Raw genomic sequence first — 23,417 nt, 5'->3', positions numbered from 1 at the left:
ATCCATTAATCATTGTCCTCTAATGAGACTTAAGTGTGATTTCTCTGTTATGGTCTTTGGAATAGCATCCCCTGGAGGTTTGAACTAAACTAAGCCTTCAATTTAAACAACTTTTGAAAAGCCTTTTCCCCCCAAGCTCTGGATTAGTTCAGGGATCCAAGTATTTTTTTGTTTCAGTTAATGATGTACGCTTGTTTCTGTTACGCTCGTTATCTTTTGCTTGATTTTAGATCATGTGCTTGGTTTTTTTTAAATCTGTATCCAACAGATACAGATATTCAACAGTCAGTGTTGAATTAGCTATAAATAAAACAAATCAGTATATAAAATAGGCAGCTCTCTCACATGATGGAGTTATGGATCTGGAGTATTACTTTAAGAACCGTACACTAATATTAAGAAAGTAAGGGTTCTACGGTAATTAGATGCAGTCTTCAATATAAAGTCAGACTCTCAGTGTCACAGTGGCTACCTTGAAAAGTGCTAAAAGAAGTTGATCCCTGTCATATACCATATGTGACACTGAATTGTGATATACTACTATTAGCAGCCTAAATCTTGCTACTCACAGTGCTGTTTTTTGGTTGCTATACCTATATTTTGGAATAACCTTTCCACACAAATTTGATCTGCCCCCTTTGCAGTTGGCTTTTCATAAATCAACATTGGTTGTGAAATAATTTTGATTTTGCAGATCCTTGAAAGGGTGTTGTGGGATTCCCAGGGGTCCTACGACCACACTTTAAGAAAAACTCCTGTAAACTGTTAATACTGAGCTTTTTCAGAAAAGCCCTGTTTGTTCTTGTTTTATGATTTTTTTATTAATAGATATACACTAATAGTTTCTTTGAATGAAGGTGGGAGGATACATCCAATAAATACACGCATCTCTGAAAAAAACATAAAACTCATGGGTTGTCCCTTTGACAAAAATGAAGTTTACTTTTCATTCATCTATGGTGGGAGTTCTTTTCTGTATGCAGTTACAGATTGCTAGACAAGTTAAAAAGAGTTTGTAATACTCTTGAGCAGGAAAAGGCTTTAGAATATTACATTTTAATTGGACCAGTGTAAAATTTTCTATTTTTGAATCAGAACTAACATAGCAAAGTTAGCATTCGTCTTTTCTCTCTAATATGTTTGCACAGGTCTTGTGAATTCTTTTCATAATGTTAAAAGTAGTTCTGCATTTTTTTTCTTCTTTAAACTTCTTCTGGCTTTAACCCAGAATCAGATATTGTATATTCAAACATAATTCTTACTTGAATAGCATTTGTGGTGATTGCCCAATTTCAATAAATACAAGGAAATCCTCTTTTAATAATAGATATGTAGGTTTTACAAATATTCTGTGTAAAAGAAGAAGAAAACCTGCTTGATTAATTATGGACAATTTTGTAGCCAGTCCAATTGGTTCTTTAACCGAGTATTATCAAAAGCTGAAATGTATTTTGCATATCCTAAATGGGAAGGAATTTATTATTTATTTCTAATACAAATCTATATGGTTGCCCAACTCATGGACGGGTGATTCCAGGTAGCTAATATTAAAAATCCACTCCTCCTCCCAAGGCACGTTCCTAATTTCTTTCCCTTAGATAGAAGATCAGACAGATAGGCAGAAAAGCAGGATAGTTTCATTGCTGCCCTAATCCTATGGAACAAATTCCCCCCCAGATTAAAATGTCTCCCTCCCTAATATCTTTCAGGAAGGAGATTAAGACCATGCACTAGGTATTTTGGTGCCTAGGGGATTGGTTATGAAGGCTATTATACTGTACATATTGTTGGTTTAAAGCTTTTATGATTCATTATTTGAGTTGCCAGGCATACAAATGTTCTTAAATAAGTAAGTGGGGCTGGATAACATCTAGCTTTTCTGAGTAGAAGATTTTTACAGTATTTTTACAGCAATACAGTAGCAACTGAAAACTAGAATATATTAGAGAATACACTAAAGTGAGGAAATTGTCATTACTCCAGATGTTGAACACAATGTTCCAGAGCTCTTGCTAGCATGAGTGATTATTTTAGCAACTTAAATGCCACATCAGTCATCACAGTAATTCTCGGTAGCTTATATATTGGGGCTAAAATAACACCATAAAATAATAAGCATAGCGACCAACTAGCCTTAATAAGTACAATGTAGTACTGGAGAAAAGTCCTCACAATCAAATACTAAAGTATGCTATCTGAGAGCAGATCAGCCCATAGTGTCTCATGAGTAGGTTTTTGCAGCGTTGCAAAGGTTTAGCAGAGTCAGGTTTTAAAGACTTCAAGGAAAATGCTATATCTGCTATAGGGCAGATAGAGCTACAGTGATGCTATGTCTGCAGAGTCCTTGGTGTTCTCGGAGCTTGGTAGTTTTCTTGCAAACATTCATTACCAAATGAGGTAACATCATTAGTGCTAGTAGAGAGTGGCGTTTGCTCTCATTTTATATACTAAGAGATGGTGTGTTTCTTAGTCTTGCAAGATGGCAATCCTTTACAGTTGGGAGCTGCTCTCATGCCACCTGTACTGTATCAAATCATTCTGTTGGGGGGGGGGATTAGAGGAAAGATGCTCCTGAAGTTAACTAGGTCCTAAAGATGTTGAAGGTGACAATCAACACTTTGAATTGCACTTGGACATTACTGTAACTTGTGCAGCTTATAGAATAGAGATTTTACATAGGTGAAGTAGGAAATGTCTATAACTGCACATGGAACTGTGTTCTGACCCAGTTATAGGAAACTACTTGGGTAATTTTTGTTATACTGGATTTACAAAGAGGCTTATTCAAGCTTTGAAGAATCATATCAGAAGAGACAGAAAAGCAATCAAGTTCTAGAACATTATTTGAATTGACTAAAGGTTAAGACTATTTTAAAAAGGAAGAAATATAAGGTTATCAAGGTTAAAATAAGATTCTTTCAGCTGACACCAGGACTGAAAAGATTATGCTTTATGCATTTGTTTATGCAGATAGTCCTCGACTCACCACAATTGACACTGGAACTTCCATCACTGAGCATTGTGGTTGTTAAATGAGTTGTGCCTGCTTTTTTTTGCTGCAGTCATTAAACAAATCACTGCAGTCATTGGGAAATCCAGTTTCCTCCATTGCCTTTGGTTGTCAGAAGCCCCCTGGAAAGATCACAATTGGCAAATATGTGACCCTGAGATGCTGCAATCATTGTAAATATATGCTGGTTGCCAATCTCCCAAATTTTGATCACCGCAGGGCTGCTGTAACAGTCATATGTGCAAGGACCAGTCATAACTTGCTTTTTTCAGATCCATGTTAACTTGGAATGGTCCTTAAACGAATAGGTCATAAATCAAGGACTACCAGTAGATATGAGATTGGGTATGGGATGAAGAGATCATTGGTTGCAAACTAAAAGGAAGTGAAGAGTTACTAAAATTATTTATCCTTGTTGTGGTGAACATTGGAAGTCATTTCTTTTTACTATATTCATTCTTTTTTCTTTCTGTTTTCTACTCTTTTATTTTTGCCTGTACCTTTCATGTTTTTTCTATTCTTTTAGTTTATATTAGATTTTGCTATTATAATTAAAATCCTTAATAAAATCATATTTTAAAAAGTTTTCATGTATATATCCTCAGTGAGCCAAGTTATATATCCATTTTTGTATTCACTTTAGACTGGTAACCAAAAATTTATGCTTTTGTATATAATTGTTCCTTTTTTTCTGTGTAACCTCATAAATGCTACTTCCTTATGGATGCTACTTTCCTAACACTAGTGACAGATGTCATTGGATTCTGTTACTATCTATTTTACATTCCTAAAACTATGCAGCATTTGTGTGTGTGTGTCACAAAAAGAAGGGTCACTACATGGATTCAAAAACACTTATAATTGTTATATGAGAATGAGATCTTGCAGTCCTCGTAATTACGTGCTCAGAACAGTTTATTTTTAATTATCTGTTAGAGCAGATGTTAATGTACTTGATAATCTGATGTGCACAATTGGCAAACCTATTCGTCATTTCAAAATGACATTATTTGAATATGCATGTTCTTTGGTGGATACAGGATAATCCTAAATTTTGTCTATAAAATTCTATTTTTATTTTCAGTGTACATGTGAATTTTCTGGAAAGGCCATGAAGGGTTCTGGAGTTGTGATGCTGAGTCTTTAAAACAAATCTTCATTCAAAAAACAAATAACTCTTGAGAATTAGTTGGAATTTTATTTTACAGTCTCTGAGCTAATTATATGCTAACAAATAGTTAGAATGTAAATCGGGAAGTTTCTTATAGTACAATAAACACATAGAATATAACTGCCTATATACACTATTTAATGTGTAATATGTCATATTTTTCTGAGTATAAGACGCATCGGAGTATAATAGGAGGAAAATAGGAGGGGAGGGGATTCTGTCTACCAGGTATTCATCTGACTAGTCCCAGCACATTAGTTCGCTCACTGGTTTTGAGGTTGGGGCTGGTTGGGGCTAAAAAACAGCTTCTAAAGCACAGCTGATTGTTGGAGGGAGCAGCAATTAGAAAAGCAGGTAAAGCACGGAAGATTGCTTTGCTCATATTAAGCTTCAAAGCACAGCTGATCCTCAGAGGGAGCTCCAGTGACTAAAGCAGGCAAAGTGCAGAAGGGGTAAGAGAAGGCAGCAACTGTTCCGGGTAGCCATTTTGGGCACATGCGGGATTACATTCAGAGTATAAGACGCACCCAAATTTTCAGCCTCTTTTAGAAGGCAAAAAAGTGTGTCTTATACTCAGAAAAATACGGTAATGCAAATATGTAATTGATTACCTTCTATCAGATTCTCAACACAATGTTAACTGTCATCATCTCTCTTCAGTAAGCAAATTTAGCATGATTAACGGTATTTTTGTATATTTTGCATATTATTTTTCTTTTTTCTCTTTTATGATATATTTTACCCAGACAGAACAGAACCAGATTCTCATAGGGCTTTGCTTTTGATTGGATAAGCGTGATGGCTAGGGAATACTGGCACATAGGTCTGCTCCTTATCCAATTTAGCATGCAGGGATTGCAAGGCTGTACAACTGTGGTTGACATTAGGCTAGTGTGAGTGAGCACGGAAAGGTAACTTCCCGTTTTTGCTCTTGGCTTGGTGAGACGTTATCTAGAGCAGCATTGTAGTAAATATATAATCTACATATTTTCTCATACATGAGAAAATACATGTCTTGGACTGCATGAAGTGTTGGCATTGTGTTGCAAAGTAGTGGCAGTGTCTGACTTGTTAGCATAGCAGCATACAGCTTTCTTATTCTTAAGGAACCTAAGAACTCTGTTCACCACTGGACAGATTCTATTTTCTAGATATGTAAAGTATAATGAATGATAAAATATTCCATTATTAAGAAGAACATTTGCAAGATAAATTAGTATAGTTAGTTTGTCATTTTTACAATTTGGAAAATTATCTTCATAATTTCTCTAAAAGGTAAAATGTGCTTTGTAATTACCAAGCTCTACCTAGGACAAACTAGGCAATCCTTATGCAGAAGAATAATGGAATACAAAAACAAAAATGGAAATAATTTAACCCGACAGGGGAACATTTTTATTTTTCAGAACATTGCATAATAACAGATCATTCTTAAAGTGCTGGGATTACTGTTGAGCAAAGCAGTCACATGATGTCTCATTTAATGATCACCTTACTCGGTGATTAAGATTCTTGTTCCAATTGTGGTTGTAAATCAAGGATTACTTGTACTGCTAATGTAAAAATCACTACTGAAAATGTGCCAAGAAAACTGCCGGGACTTGTCTGGGCAGTCACAAGAAGTCAAGATTCATTTGAAGACACACCCTCTTTAAAAAAAACCCATATAAAAACACCCAGCTAGTGGCAGCATCTAACTATCATTGATTATCACAAAGAGCAAGGTTGGACTTGGGTAATACTTGGCTGGCATTGTGAATGATAAAAACAATGTTATGATAATAATAATTAAAAAAAGACAGTATTCTCATGACTTCTTTCTAGATAGTTACTTTTATGGCTTTAGCTATACTGGCCTTGCTTCCTAGAACCTGTGCTTATGTCCTAATATCTTATGCTGACAGGGTTTATTACTTCTCAAGTCCCTGGGAAGATAATTTAAGGAGAGTGGTGTTAGCTTCTCCTAAAAACACCTTATTTTCTCCTACACTAGCACCAGGAACAACCTGGAAAATGCAATGGGGAACCATTTCTGTGTCCATTAAGTCATCAGGAGTAACATTCAACTTAAAGGAGACTTACCCTTAACATGAAAATTGATATTGAACATAGAAATCAAGCACCCTCTAGCCTTCTTAAATTAGTGAAATAACCTGGGATAATTTGGCCTTCAGAAACCAGTGCATGAAACAAAATTCAATCAGTTATTTATACAATTCTTTTATAAATTACAGTATACTTCAATTCAGTAGTGTTGGCAAGATCTTGCTCCTTTCATCAGAATGAAGAAAATCTATTGTATCATAAAAGTAAATACATGGATATTTTTTCAAGTCTTTTGGAAAATAAAACCTTAAATGTGATCACAAATAGTATTACTGGGAAATCTGAAATAATTACAAGCATGTGAACTAGTTGCCACTTTTGGATGCAGCAACAATTGCAATACATACTTCATACCTGGCCATGATGATTATTATTTCATTTCTGGGGCTATAAATAGTTTCTGTCAGAATCGTGTGACAACAGAATGAATTGCAAAAATCACAGTTCTAAATAAATAATATGTGCTTATCTTTTGATTAGGTTCAAACCATTTTTTCCATTTCAAGTTGTGCCACCTGAAGAATATAGAGACCGGAACCTCAGTATACAAGGTTTCTCACTAACAGAAGGAAGACTGAAAGTTTCTTTAATAGAATGCTCAAGGTATGTTCTTGGCACTTCTTGTAATATTGTGTGTGTTTGTGTCTTAAAGTCAAGTGACTGGGTAAACAGGATTAAGAAAGAGTTAAGGTTAGAGTCACAGTTCTTCGTTAAGGATTTGTATCCCAGTTTATTTTACTGACAGAAAGTTTTCATTAGCAAACAGGACAGAGCTCCTGTGATACCTATACTTTAAATAAGAGAGAACATTGAAGATTTAGATGGATTTGAGCAGTGGACAGAAATGAACAGAATAAAATTTCACAAGGAATAATGTAAAGTTCAGCATCTGGGTAGGAAAAATATATAGCACAAATATTGAATGTTGATACCTGGTTTGGCAGTACTGTAGTGTATGGAAAAAGAAACTGGGTGTCTTCGTCAGTGACTTGTTAAACACAAGCTAGCAGTGTGTTGCAGCTCAAAAAAGAAAGATGCTCCTTTGGGCATATTAACCTCAAAGCACAGAGCTCATTTAAGAGATCAGAATTGCTCCATATGTCCAGTTCTGGGCACCACATTTCAAAAAGCATAGTGAGAAAACAGAACAAATTCAACAAGAGCCACCAAGATAGTGAAAGCTTTGGAAACCTATCTCTATGAGAAATTTTTAAAGGATCTGCATATAAAATTCATGTGAGTGGACGTATGATAACAGTATCAAATATCTGAATGGTTGTCATAGAAAAGGGTGCAGATAAATTATCTGTTGCCCAGAGGGCAAAACAAAACCAGAAGTTAAAAGTACAAGGAAGTTCACTATAGTCATCGTGACTAATTTCCTGGTAGTACAAACTGTCAACCTGTGAAACAGGCTGCCACATGATGTAGTGAATTTGAAGACTAAAAAGAGCTGAATGGTTATCTTTCAGGGATTCTATAGTGAATCAACTATGGAACTGAGACACTCCATGGTGGATATAATGCTATGTCCTGTGTTTTAGCTAAGGACTGATACTGATATGTATGAATCTCTCGGAAAAATGATGGAATATTAATCTAGCAATAAATAAATATAACAAAACTAAAATAAGACATTTGTAATATCTCCTTTAAGCCGGACAGATTCTCAGAGTGGCCTGCAAAGCAATAAGTCAAAGCTGAAAATCATAAAGGAGAGGAAGGAAAAGAAAACAAGAATGTTTGGAAATAATATGCAATTTATTGCTGATATTACAATGACCAGCTGGAATGCAAAAATAATTCAATAATAACTATAAAGTAACCAGAAGCTGCTGATCTTATCAAAAACAAATTGGCACAGGAAATGTCTAAAAGAAGAAAATTTCACATTTCTGGTCTCTTTAGTAGCTGAAGTAATGGTATAGTTCTGCTTCCTGTTTTTCCATCTGGTATAACTTGGTAGAATGACTGCTGAGTCATCATTAGTGGAAAGGTAACAGTTGATAATGGTAGTAAACAGCCCTGTTTATGTAGGATATGAGGGTGATAGGCAAGACAGAGACTTTTCTCTCTTGTCTTTTTTGTCAAAAAGCTATATCTTGAGCTAACCTATCAGATGCAAGATAAAAAGCTCAGGAAACTAAAGAAAAGCTGCATGTATTTTGTATAGTGATAGCTAAGAATATGAATGATTTGCAAGCTCTAGTAATGAAAGTCCTGGAGCACAATGAAAAAAATGGGAATTAGAGTAAACATAAAGAAGACCAAATAATGAAAGCAGGTACAATAACCAACTTTAGAACTGTTAGTGAAGATATTGAAATAGTGGATAATTTCTGCCTTTTAGAATCAGCTGTCAGCATTAAAAAGTACCTGGCAATTAATTTGATGCAGATTACCACTTGGTAAAGTAGCAGGGACTTGGAAGAGATAGTCAGATGCAGTGATGTGTCCACACTTACAAAGATCAAAATTACGCAGGCAGTAAGTGAAAGTGGGACTTTGAAGAAGCAGGATAAAGTTTTGACATTTTTGAACTTTGTTGTTCAAAATCCTGAGAAAGTTTTGGATAGCCAAGATAACAAACTAAGGGATCATCGAACAAATCAACTCAAAGTTCTTACCTGAGGCATCAATAACCAGGTTCAAATTATTCTACTTCGAATATGAACGTCTAATATGAAGACCTAGGTCTCTAGAGAAGTGTCCTACCACTGGAAAAGTGGAAGGAAAGAGAAGAGAACAACCTCTCAGGTGATGAATGGTTAGTTTACACTAATCATAGGTGAAGAAATGTAGAACCAGATTCAAGACAGATCATCATGGAGAAAATATTATCTTTGTAGTCACTCAGTAGTCACTGAGTCAATACTGACTTGATAGCATGTAAGTAATCAAACCTGTTGGTTAATACAGAAAAAGTAGCCAACATAGACATATTTTAAAATTTATTTCTTATATATACCGTATTTTTCAGAGTATAAGACGCACCTTTTTACCTCCCAAAATGGGGTGAAAATTTAGGTGTGTCTTATACACCAAATGTAGCCCTGCCCACCCACTGGCTCCCACCCTTTGGTCTGTGCCTCCAGCAGTTACCTCCTTGCAAACAAACAGCAAGAAAAAACAGCCCCTTTCAGCTTCAGCATAGGTTAATTAGCACAAGTTGATTAGATCTGCTCTCAGCTGTTCTGCGCAGGGCTCTGCTGCTTGCTGCTTGCTGGAGCAGATTTTTTTTCCCCTAGCTATGCTGGAAAATGAAACTGAAAGTAAAGCAGGCTCTTTGCTCCAACGTGGCAAAATGAGGCAGAGATTTCTTTTTCTTTTTCCTCACCAAAATGGTAGGTGCAAATAATGGGAAATTTAGGGCAAAAGAGGGGAATTCAAGATTTTAAAACACAAAAGAAAAAAGGCAAAAATAAAAATGGGAAAGGAGAAAAAGAAATGAAAGAGAAAGATGTTATACCTATTTAGAATTGAAATATGAATAGTAGTAAGAAATAAATGGGAAATCATGATTGTAAAAATGAAATGAATAATAATTGGAATATTTTTCTATATGGGCAAAACTTTGGGTTATTGGGAGAGTTTAAGATGTGAAAATGAGTAACATAAGGGGAAAGCTCTATTTAACTAGGGAATTGTAATACTTGAGATACTATTAATTGTATATTGTGTTGAAAGCAGAAATGGTTAAGTTGTGGTTTGGAGGAATATATGGGGGAAAGTATTTGGTTTATTATTGGTAAACATAATTAATTGATTTGTAAGAAATTGGATTGCATGGAAATAATTGGAATATTCATGTTCATATTGATTAATATACAAAAAAGATAGTTATATAACTAATTGATTTATATAAAATGTTGAATTTGTATTAAACAATTGTAATATTACATAATTAACCAATGCGAGGATGGATATAAAAATAGATGACAATGGGAAGGGGTATATAGAATAGAAGGAAAAAAATGAATTTGATTAAGATTAGAGATGAGAATGAAGGGTAATATTGGTTTCTTAAAAAAAAAATAGATGAGGAATAAATATGGCAAAAAGGAAATATGGAAATTGTAAATTTAATTGAAATGACTAAACACTGTTTAAATTTGTGAACCAGCCAAATACTCTGTTCAAAGAAAAGACATTGTATGTTTGTATGTGTGTTTGTCTAAAAAATAAAAAAAAACCTTTTTTAAAAAAAAACAACCAAAAAAGGTAGGTGTGTCTTATACTCTGAAAAATACGGTAATTCAGAAAAAGTGTAATAGAGGAGACCAATAAGATTTCCTTGATCTTTAATCTATCCTGTTTTTCTTATTTTATTTGGCAGTTCAGCTATAAAATAATAGTTGAGTAGAACTACAAATATTCCTATAAAATGCAGAATCTTCACACACATTAATATATATTAAAAATATGGGTTAAAAGTCTACTCCAGTTAGGTGGCAGGTACATTTCATAATGCACATATTTTCAGAAGTATTTAAAAGTTACGGTACAGATACCTGTTTGTCCTGTCAGGAAAAAAAAAAGATTTTCCCTTTAGAATGATTTCACAAATATATATTTAATTAAAATTAGTTTTCAGTCACAGTTTTTATCACTACTTACTTTGCAATGATGCACAGTTTACATTTGTTACCTACTTCAGTGCATATATTACCTACTGTATATGAAAAATGTTGAAATTGTGTCTTTGCTTTCATTTGCTACCTATTTCCACTAGAGGGTGCAAATTCTTTTTTTAAACTTCTGATATCCTGAAATAGTGTACTATAAATAAATTGCTACAGAAAATGTAGCAGCTGTAAGCAATTAATAGTAATTTAATAATTATATGTTTGAATTTCAGATTATTTATTTTTGGATCCTATGAGAGAGAAATAAATATTCACTGCACAATTGAATTGAGTGACAAATTTTGGGAAGACAAAGAAAGGACTTTCATCAAGACGGTAAGCCATATTTTCCACAATTTCAGTTTCATATAGCTGTGATATTTGGTATATTGTAGGTAATAAAATATACTATATAATATGTAACATACTATATTTGATACATAATTTTACAGTATGAACTTAAAATATTTCCAGTGTAAATTTGGCTATTATTTCTTGGACCAGTCACTTCCTAGAAAGAAGTACATTTAGGTACCTGTTGCTTTATTCCCCTTGAGATCAGAGTCAAATATTCTCTCTCAGCCCAACATACCTCACAGATTTGTTGGGGGGAAAGTAGGAGGAGAGAACATTAGGTATGTTGTTGCCTTGATGTAAAAAGAAAAATAAAGGTGGGGTATAAATTATATTACTTGAACAATGGGCAGTATACCGGGGTGGGGGTGGGGAAAGCAGTGGCTTTCTATTGTGTTAAAGGCTGTTCCAAACTTTCTTCATTTTTTTAAAATATAAGTTTTATAAATCCTACAATTTATTTTTGTCTTTACTGTGATCCCAGTCTTTGAGAATGAACTTTTTTCTTAGTTGCTGCCACTAATGGCATAAGATTGTCAATACTCACTCTGAGAGTAAGATGGGTAGTACCTAAATCTTAAAAATAAATAAAGGCATGACACTCTTTTTGAGAACCATAACTTAATGTAGCATTTTCTTTTTTCTCAGCCCATGTAATAATTGCATATTTTTGAACAGTAGGTGGCAGTATTGCTGTTTTTATGCATTAGTGAATTAAAGTGATTAGGGAAGGTAAGGAGAATTAAAATCGATCCAGGATTTGAAAACACAAGGAATAGATATGGAATGGTGGCCTTATTTACAAATTAAGACAAGATTCAAAAAAGATCGGAAACAACATGGTATTTATGAGAAATAATTGGAAGTGGACAAATTACTACAAGGAATGGGGGGTGGGGGAATGATCATTAAAATATACAATTTCCTTTTAAGATATAAAATGGAGGAAGAGACAGTAAAGGAGACAATGATCAGTTGGGCCAGAAATTTTGTTCATAATATAGAGCTATAACAATGAAGAATTATAAGAAATTATAATCTTACAATGGCAGTAGCCTACAAAGAAAATCTCTACAAAATGTTTTATCGATGGCATTTGCCCCAAGCAAGATTAGCCAAGATGTTCCCAAATCTATCCCCCGACTGTTGGAGATGCGGTTACAAGTCAGGAACGTTCTAACATATGTGGTGGACATGCCCCAATACAAGGAAATACTGGTGTATAATTAAGAAATGGCTAGAAGCAATTTATTTATTTATTTATTTATTAGTTTGATTTATATGCCGCCCTTTCCATTCAATTATGGAACAAAAGATAGAACTGAAAACGGAATTGTTTTTACTAGGAATATTAAATCCGAAAATGTATAAAAGTTTTCAATATATAACACTACACATACTAACTGCTGCTAGGATCGCCTTTGCGCAAAATTGGAAACAGACTAACACACCCTCAGATGAAATAGCAATCAGAAAGATACTTTTTTTTTTTGTAAATATTTTTTATTTTTTCAAACATAAACTTAAAATATATCTTTCCAGAGTGAAGTCTCAATCCGGTCATAGGTAGGTACACTGCTTACATTTCTTTAACAGGCTCCAATCACTCCAATATGTAATTTCCCATTACATATTTTTTTTAAGTAACAATCAAAACATTGAAGAAAAAGAAATTTTTAACATAAATTCTAGCATCTTAAATTAAACAATTCTATTATATCACCACAAATTTAATTTCCAGCTAAACTTAACTCATTTATATCCATGTATTAATTCAAATTATATCTGATTCTTCTCCAAATTGCTTTCATTACATCTTTTAACATCAGTATCAAAATATAAATTTTAAAAATATTCTAGCCTCTTAATCTAATTATTTACCTTACAACTTCATCACTACAAATGTTAATTTCAAATTCCATACAGCTCTATTTTTATTTCAGTTCATAGAACAAAATTCTATCCATAATTCTCAATCTCTAGGCCCATTTCATCAAATCTTAAAATCTTGAACTTTATCAATTTACCTTTAATTTTTTTCCCCCTTAATCATCTATTACTCATTTAATTTTACACAGATTTATCTCAAAATCCATATCCTCCTCCGTATCGCCCATTGTTATTTGGTTAATGTCCAACATACTATTTAGGCTGATTTCCAGCATATCCTCCTCCAAACCTCCATCAATTGTTTGGCTGATTTCCAGCATTTGTATTCTGGCTAATTTCCAGTATATTCTCCGCCATACCTTCACTTATTATTTGGCTGATTTCCAGCATATTATATTTGGCTGATTTCCAGCATAGTCTCCTCCGGAACACCCACTATTGTTTAGGAGGAGATTATGCTACAAATTAGCCACTCTCCCACTATTATTTGGCTGATTTCCAGCATATTATATTTGGCTGATTTCCAGCATTATCTCCTCCAAACCTCCCACTATTGTTTGGCTGATTTCCAGCATATTGTATTTGGCTGTAATCAGAAAGATACTTGATTTCTTGAAAGTACTTCAGAAATGGACAAAATGACCATGGAGTTAAAAGAAAGAGAAGAGTCAGATTATTAAAAAGTTTGGAATAGACTCTATAAATGGTTAGAAAGCAAGAAATAGGAGTTTTAAATTAGTATTGATTAAATATTAACCAACGTTATCAATTATTATTAAATTTAAATTACTGATTATAATGTAAATATAATGTAGATATGAGTATTGTTATAATTGTTATTGTATCATAGTTGTTATAACTGATAAGAAGGTAATGTAGAAGAGCAAACTATAAAAACTGAACATATATGCTGATACAGAAGACTGTAAAATCATTCTACATTGTTATGTTTATCTTGTTTTTTCTTGTTCTTTATGTTTTTTCTGATTTTATTGTTTTTTTGTTTTTAAAGGTGAAAAATGTTTAATAAAAACTTTTTTTAAAAAAATAAAGTGATAGGGAAGGTAATATCATTATCCCTTTACTTGAATTAAGATTTTAAACTTATTCTTAGTATATCTTCCACAACATCATTGCATTTGACAGAAAATGCCAATTGGATCCCCTATTTTATCCTGTTACTTAGCTGAGATTTCTGTTCATATAAGCAAAATTAAGTAATTTGCATTGGTACCTATTGTATGATAAACAAAATTTTTAGCAGAAGAAGTCTTAATGTTGCCATCACTTTCATTGAGACAAGGAATATTGAATTGATCATGAGTTGTAACCCCAGTTATATTAAAGAAGTCTGTTTTTGATTCTTCTCCCCTTTTTTGATTACATGAGTAATGAACTTTCAGGTGATTCCCACTTAATCTCGGAAAGACCTGTTTGGAACAAGGCTCTTCAACTATTCTCAGAGCAAGAAAGGTTTTTTTCTTCATAACCTTTTTGATATGCTCCCCATATACTGTTAATATGTGATACTTTTGCAAATAGGCCTTCAGAAGGAATAAAAGGGGAATTCTCTTATGCTAAAGGGTATTCAGACATATTTCCTACATGGCCCAAATTAAACTAGAATTCCTTTTTCAGAAATGTTTATTTGATTATTCTAAAGTGAGCAACTTCATCATGTTAAAAATAATACAAACATCAAATACAGCTTTTAGAATGTTAAACCTTGCCCAAAGCATTTATTTCTCTTTCCAAGGTGACTGGTCCTATAATCACATTTCTTCAATTAGAAAATTGTGCAATGAATCATGTAGAGATCATAATGACTGCCACCTGGAATCTATTTTAAAGCACCATTTTATACTGCTGCCAAAGCTTATACTACTTTCTTCATCCTTGTAAGATGTCATCTTAGGGTCCAACAATATAACTTCCAAAAAGTGTTCAGTGGAAATCATTTCTTGCATAGGGCTTTGATGGTCAATGCAGGATTTAAAAATAATTCATACAGTATTATGAAGTAAGTATCATATTATACAGTAGGATTAAAAGCGTTGAGACTTCAAAGCATTTAAGGTCCAAATTTTGGAAAAGATAAATTTTGCTTCCTTGGGCATTTATCCTTGCTTTGGCCAGTAACTGGATTAAGAAATTTCAGAAATCAGTTTTTCTTTACACTCAACTTGATAGTTATTATTAAATACATTGAAATTATAGTAGGAAGTACTTCCTTAAAAAGGATTCATTAAACCAGACACTAGGACATATTACGTTGAAGAATTGCTTTGACACCAAGATCAGTTTAAAGAAGGGAAGAATTACAGTCTCATTTTGTAGACTTTACGGACAATAGAAAGCATGTGATTGGCTAGAGCAGTCAAGCATTTCATTGGATATAAATACATCATGTGCCTGATGAGGTCACTGAGATCATTAGAGTATGAAGTAATGGAGCAGGACTAAGACAATGGAATTTTGAAGAACAATGAAGCAATTATTCCATGCCTGGAGTTTCTTTCTAAGGCAATACTTCCTTTTGCTTTGCCAGAGCTCTGCTCCCTCCTCTGGAACTTTTCCCAGGTTATCAGTATTCCTTTTACTTCTAGAAATCTTACATTATAGCATAATGTACCTTATGATTCTTGATGAATGTATCTTTTATTTTATGTACACTGAGAGCATATGCATCAAGACAAATTCCTTGTGTGTCCAATCACACTTGGCCAATGAAAATTCTGTTCTATTCTATTCTATTCTATTCTATTCTATTCTATTCTATTCTATTCTATTCTATTCTATTCTATTCTATTCTATAATACATTTAGTTAAAATTCTATTTATTGGGTAAACTGAGTCTTTCATAATATTACTTTGGATCAACTTAGTCTTGAGATTTTTGTTTGAAAACACTTTGTAAAATTAAAAATGAATTCTGTTTATTTCCAGAATGATTCTTAGAAGTTTATTTAATGCAAACATTTCTGATTACTTCTATTTTTCCATATTCCCTTGCTTCTTTCTGAGATTCTACCATGACTAGAAGTTATAGAGCATGTGTGTCAAACTCGATCATGTCACATGACATATCGCAACATTTTTTACCTTTGCTGAGCTGGGGTGGGCATGGCCTACACATGATGCATCCACCCCCCGGGCCACCAGTTTGACAGGCCTATTATAGAGGAACAAATTGTGGCTTCTGCGCAAGTAATTTTTTGTTAAAGAAGTTGAAGGGCATTAATTCTGTTTTTTATTTTATCTCTGGAGTAATGAGTTTGAATGTCCTATCCTGATAAAGGAATGGAAGGGTGCTTTAAATAACATGAAATTAATTTCCTATGGTCTGAAAATTAGATTAAACAAAAACATGTTCCATGTACTTTGGTACCTTTGTGAATGTTTAATAATATTGGTTGTTATCACCAAGATACAGCTTGAAAATTAGCTCATGGTTTGGACATGTTCTATTATTGCCACATATGGGGGTGATATCAGTAAGATCGTTAATAAGGCTGTGCATGAATATAGTCCTCTTGGCTATGTCTCTAATATTTGGAATCTGTCAAGAATTGGAATTTTCAGACATAGAGTTACATAATATAGAACTCCCCACTAAATTAGTGATGGGTTGTTAAAGTGTATCATTGTTTGAATTAGTTTTGTATGTTTTTTTTATTTTTCTGTTTATAATAAAATTTTCTTCTCTTTTCTTCTCCCCTTATGCTTATTTTAAGACTACATTATATTGTTAACATTATTATCATTTAAAATATGTTGATTTTTTAAAAAAATGAAAATTAAGGGGGGAAATTCCAAGAAAGAAAAGGATAGATGATAATAATTCTGGAAGTTACGTTAGAATTTACTTTTCAAAAAATATCTTGTATAAAATTGCTTTTTTCAGCAGAACAGTTTTTATGTTTCAACTAGAAAATCCTCTCCAGAGTCAAGGAACCATCCACCACCTTAAGACAAATTCACAAGCTTGCTAAAGCATAATCTCTACATTTTCTGGTAATCCTTTTACAACATCCTTTTATAGCCTCTGCTGTAAGTAAATGAATCCTTGAAATAATGGAGAAAAGCATAGTAAAATGTCACTTCCTACATCTCTTTAACAAAAATTAAAGACCCAGTTTGAGCATTTGACTGTAGTGAAAGCCACTGATTACTTAGTTCTGGTTCAGTTTACTCGAAGTAACATTAACAGAGTTGGAAGGGACCTTGGAGGTCATCTAGTCCAACCTCCCTGCTCACGCAGGAGACCTATACTAGGGATTCGAACTGCCGACCTTTCTGAAAAAACTCAATGAAGAGACATCATATTTTTGCTTTGCTAAAAATGAACTATATATTTTGAACAATTTTTGGTTCTCAGATAACTGAAGAACTGGTGGACAAACAGGTACTGACAGGAGTTTTACCCTTTAGATTTGCTAATGGTTTAATCCAAAAGATTGTGGCTACAATAAAAGGCTCCTATATTATTTCAATAACTATTATTACCAAGTTGAATTTTATATTTCATGCTGATCAGGCAGGCATCATTATGATCCTATTCATTTCAATCATGTATTTCCCTGTTTATTTGACCCTGTATTATTGACTTTTAGCATATGGTGCTGAAAAAAATTGAAGTACACTATATGAGAGAGAGCAAAAGTTAAAGTCTGCAGTTTGGGAACATCTGATGAATATCATATTGAGGGGAGGGAAACCCTATCTTCCCCATATTGGTGAAACCTCATCTAATGGTGACAAATCTTTCAGCAATGCTAAACTTTAAGCTGTTTATCTAAAATATTCACACATTGTTTAATTAACTTGTAGCCAAGGTAATATTAACGGCAAACCCACAGTAGAAATACCTTTTGTCAGATACCAATTGTTTAAAAATGTCTGGATCTGTTCAGTAATTTTGTGTAAAGATTTAAATATGTTTAGAGATATAGAGAATAACAACTTTTATCTTGTGCATCCAAGCCCTTTGAGAAAAATACTAGCCCACTTTGGGTTGGCATTTTCATTTTTTATTTTATTAGTGAAGATAAGTTAGACAGTTTAGTCACAGCAATGAACAGTGGTGACACTTTAATCTTATCACATCACCTACAGTATATTGGTACATAATTGATTATAAAAGGAGATTCAGGATTATTAAACCTATCCAATATATTGCTTCAAATGTCAGTTGTCAATACGGCATATCTGTTTCAAGCACATTTGTAATTTTCTGTCCATGGTTCAGTATGATAAGCTGGTGATATTTTTGCATATACAGTTACATGCTTGCTATATAATTTATGTATGCTTCTCCCCTCCACCCCTTCATGGCTATGTTATGTCTAGATCAGAAGCTATACATTGGGGGTGTCAAACTGAAGCCCGCAGGCTGGATCCTGACCGTGGGGTGTTTAGATCTGGCCCGCGGGGCTGACCTGGAAACAGTGACGGACTGGCCCACACAGCCCTCCTGAGCTCCATTTTTGCTGGCAGTGGGTTGCAGGAGGCCCTCACAGCAAACAATGGAGCTTGGGAGCCCATTTTCACTGTTAGAGCGCTCGGGCCACCACAGAAGCCCCTGACATGAGTGAAGTCAAACTGGCCACGCCCACCCTGGCCCCCCAAGGTCAAACACAACCCTGATGCGGCCCTCAATGAAATCGAGTTTGACACCCCTGCTATACACTATCCCATTTTTACAAGGATTCTGTATTTCTTTCCCTCTAATGTATCAGTGTATTAATGTATCAGTCTTGTAATTACTATTAGTAACAAAGTCACTGGAAATGAAGACAAAGCCTGTTTGCTTCTCTCTCCTGACAGAAAGTGGATAGGTCTTCCAGTGAGTCCATAAGTGTCTCAATTGTAAACATAAAATCAGAGGACTTCCCATGACCATTGTGTTAGGGAACTTAATCTACACTGATTGGCAACTATTTTCCAGACTTCAGACTAGATCTAAACCTCTGTTGTTGGGAGAACTGTCTCATGTTTTGGAGCCTACTCACTTGGGTATACTTAAAAACAAACTGTGACAAAACTCTACATGGACTGAATAATAATACTAACACCCCAGACTTAACAATTGTTGATAAGAAAGACAAAGAAGTCTGGATAGTGAACATGGCAGTACCTGGAGACAGCAGAAAAGAAAGAACAGGAGAAGATAACAAAATACAAAGGTCTACAAATATAAATAGAATGCCTGTGGCAAAAGCAAGCAAAGATAGTACCTATTGTAATAGGTGCCTTGGGTGCAGTCCCAAAACATCTGTAGCACTTCTTGGACACCATCGGCATTGACAAATTCACCATCAGTTGCAAAAGGCATTTTTACTCAGAATAGCTTTCATCCTGCGACGATATCTGTAACATCATCAAACATCCAGATCTGCCTATACCAGGTCCTTGGAAAGGACCCCATAGGTAGACAAAAACTCCAAATCCAGTTTGAAAATGAAATATCGCGACCTGGTCATCCACAACTATGGATGAAACCAGTGGTGAAATCCTACCGGTTCGCACCAGTTCAGGTGAACCGGTAGTGATAAAAGCTACCAGTTCAGCAAACCGGTAGTAAAAAAAAAGCTACCGGTTGGTCCAAACCGGTATTTCCGACGATCAGCTGTGCCGCGCGATTTAAAATCACTAGAAAGCAGAAAATCCTGCTTTCTAGTGAATCTAAATCATATGGCACAGCTGTTCCCCCCCCCCTCGCTGTTCTACTTACCTTCCTAAGCCTCCTTTTTCCACGTGCAGCTTGTGTTTGGTGTGTAATGTGCATGCGTGTGCACAGCATGCATTTGGCATGCATGCAGCATGTGCTTAGCGTGCACAGTACATGCATGGGCAGCGAACCTGTGGCAAACCGGAGAAAATTTCACCACTGGATGAGACATGTAACAGTGATAACCATTATCATCGGGGCACTTGGTACCATGTCCAAGAATTTTACAAAACACATCAAGAAATTTTAGCTTTCTGCAATAACACCAGTGGAACTGCAAAAAACTGTGCTACTTGGAACATATATTTTAAGAAGATACTTGGTTGATACCTAGGATGCTCGCAGCAACCCGTATCAACCATTAGCACCACTCAATCTTATTTGTGACACATTTTTAAATGTTCAGTTGACTGAGTTTCATGTTTAATGAATAAAAGAGATAATAATAGTAATAGTAATAACAGTAATAATAATATACCAGGTGATGCACGAATTGAGGAGAAACGGCTAGAAAAAAATATTGTGATTTGCAAATTGAAGTTGAGTGATTATGGAGGAAGAAATCAATGGTTGTACCAATAGTAGTAATAGGAGCCCTTGGAGCAATACCCAAAGGGCTACCTAAATATGTGGAAATTTTGAACTTATTAGACCTGAATATCCTGATTTTGCAAAACAAAAAACAAAAAAACCCCACCCTAATCGGAATTGCCTACATACTCGGATGCTACCTTAACAGCTCTTAGGTCCTTGCTTAGGACTTAAACTGTTTTACCAGTCCCAGACTGTGAATCAAATTGAAGATTAACCATAACAATAATAATATATAAAATACTGAACATTTTTGTAGGAAAAAATATCAGGGTTTGAATTACATAGTTAAAATCACTTGTACTTTGCTGCTTCATGCCTCATGAGAAGAAAATGCATAGTTTCCTGGGTTGTTCCTGGAGTTTAACCACTAATTTATAAAAATTCTGATGAAATGTCATTTTTTCAAAAGACATTAATTTCATTTTTAAATGACCTTCACATGTGATACTAATGTTAAATTTATCCATGTCTTAGAAACAAATACATTACATCTTATTTTAAGAACTCGTGTCTCATTTGAAGTAATGGTGAATTAATAATGTGTGAGCCTTCGTTAAATGTCTCACATGGTTAGCAATTTACTGTACTTACTAAAGTCTGCTATTTCACTTGTTAATCCTGTCAAACGAGAACTGAGATTAAGAGGGAGAAACTGCCTTTTTGAAAATGTCACTTTTTACAAAAAAAATCTTATAAAAGTCAATATTTGTAAATAGTCTGGGGGATAGTTTTGAGACTTGGGGGTTATATTTATATAATCCTTTATATAAATTTGAAGTTAATCCATTTTTTTTAGTCTGTATTAAATGTTTGACTTGTTTTGTCATCTTGACTCCAATTATTGTAGTAGTTGTGTTCTGTTATACGTATATTTTCTGCCACAACAACAGTATATACTAGACAATCCATGTCCCATTGAGTCTTATTTTCAGAGATATTTCTTTACCTAACAGGGAAAGAGAATGACCATTGGTAGGGGAAAAAGCACTGGGAGCAGGAGGAATTTCTAACTTCCTGCTGGATTCCCCATTAAGTTTCCTTGTGGGAACTGATGGGGAGCATCAACAATCTTTTCCTTTCCTCCCTCGTTCCCTCCCTCCATTAATATGCATTGTCCTCCTGCTTAACATATACATGAAACCTCTGGGTGATGTCATCTGCGAGTGTGGGGTCAGTGCCATAAGTATGCTGATGATACCCAGTTATATCTTTTGACCTCAGGCTGGCCAAGTGAGGATGTTAAGGTTCTGTCCCAGGGCCTGGAGGCTTTGTGAGACTAATTGGGGAGAAACCAACTCTTAAGTCAATCCTACCAAGACTTAATGGCTGTGCAGTTAAGACCATCCAGATCCAGGAATTATCTTTACTTCTTTAGATGAGTTACTTCTCCAGTCAGGAAAGTATGCAGCTTGGGGATTCTCTTGGATTTGCAGCTCTTGCTTGAAGGACAGGTGGCAGCTATGGCCAAGAAGACCTTTACATAGTTTATCATGGAGCACCAGTTATGGTCTTTCCTGCTTCAGTTGACACTCACTCTAAACACTTGCTTGTTCTCTTGTCACTTTGTGACTCGATTATTGCAATGTGCTTTACATGTGGTTGTCCTTGAAGACCACTTGGAAGCTTCCACAGTTCCAGAATGCAGCAACATGAGCAGTAATGGGCATGCTTCTGAATACTCATATGACTCCTCTACTTCATGAGTTGCATTGATTGACAGTCTGCTTCTGGGTGTGTTTCAAGGTGCTGGTTATTACCTATAAACTCCTATCGAGCATAGAATACAGCTGTTTGATGGAGCACCTGTCTTCCACTGTTTTTGTCTGTCCAGGATGATCTAACTGAATAAATGCACTTTCCTTCCCCTTGATTAAGCAATGTTACATTTAAAGATCCAGGAAGTATGCCTTCTCTGTAGCAGTGCTTGCCTCTGGAATGATGTCCCTTTGAGACACACACACACACCCCCAATGATCTGGAAGGCCTTGAAAACGTTAGTGCAGGATGGATTTATGCTTGTTTGGTTTTGCTGCAAGTCATGTGATCATTTTTTCCTATAAATATTTTCTGTACAATTTTTTTTAATCTAGATAACTTTATTTGTCTAAAGGGGGAATGTAAAACATTGAATAATATATTAGAGGAAAGTTTTGTCAGGGTAGGAATATCATCTGGTCTCCAGATGACTCTTACTTTAAAAGGTGTATGCATGTCTTGGAGCTGAACAGAATAAAAGTTGATTAACTATGAAGCTAGTTGTTCAATTAGACAATAATTAAATTAGGCTTGATCTATAGTCCTAATGTAATTGATGGTTCATTTTGCATGATACAATCGACAGCCTTAAAAGTCAGAAGCTGCAATGTGTTTGGGGGCAGAGATGTTATATTTGATAACTGCTGCTTGAGACACTTATAGATACAAATTTAGCTTTAAAAGGATCGTCTGTATTTGGTATAAAACAGAAATATTCATTCTCAACTGAGAATAGGAATTTATTTATTTATCATTCTAGGGATTTATCATTCTGGGGATACAGAAAAGAGTAGAGATTAATCTTTAAAAATTACATAGCATGTGCAAAGCCAAACCACTTCATATTTATGTCTTTAAAATATTGACTGTGAGAGAGTCTGGTGATAGTTTAATTTAAAATCCTATCTAATACATAAGCCTGCACATATGCACTTCCCTGTTTTTGCCCACAATCCTGGGCAAAACCTTTCTCTCTTTGTGCCTTTATATCCTTATATATCATCCATGTTTCTGCCATGTTCGTGCATCAGTTCATACAGTGCCTTTTATTCACATATACAAAATAATTATTAGATAAAATGAATTGCCCTGTGAAATGATAGTGTATTTCAAAAAGTAATTGATTCTAATCTGTGTAATGCTACTTATTCTCTCTCTTATACATGTCACTCTCACCGGCAT

General features: G+C 34.6%; 1 protein-coding gene across 3 annotated transcripts in view; it reads left to right on the top strand.

Annotated features, from left to right (window-relative positions):
* The window catches only part of PDZD8 (PDZ domain containing 8), a 36,360-nt gene that overhangs the window by 3,410 nt on the left and 9,533 nt on the right, over positions 1-23,417 (top strand). For all 3 annotated transcript variants that reach the window (XM_034440234.3, XM_087872935.1, XM_034440232.3), the window contains 2 exons: positions 6,768-6,890; positions 11,146-11,248. In XM_034440234.3, coding sequence (XP_034296125.1) covers positions 6,768-6,890; positions 11,146-11,248 — 226 coding nt within the window. The remainder of the gene's footprint in view (positions 1-6,767; positions 6,891-11,145; positions 11,249-23,417) is intronic.

The sequence above is a fragment of the Pantherophis guttatus genome, chromosome 6 (assembly GCF_059756535.1).
Source record: "Pantherophis guttatus breed Tessera chromosome 6, ASM5975653v1, whole genome shotgun sequence".
Taxonomy (NCBI): domain Eukaryota; kingdom Metazoa; phylum Chordata; class Lepidosauria; order Squamata; family Colubridae; genus Pantherophis; species Pantherophis guttatus.
The sequence above is the reverse complement of the archived record's forward strand: the minus strand, read 5'-3'. Positions and strand labels throughout refer to the sequence as shown.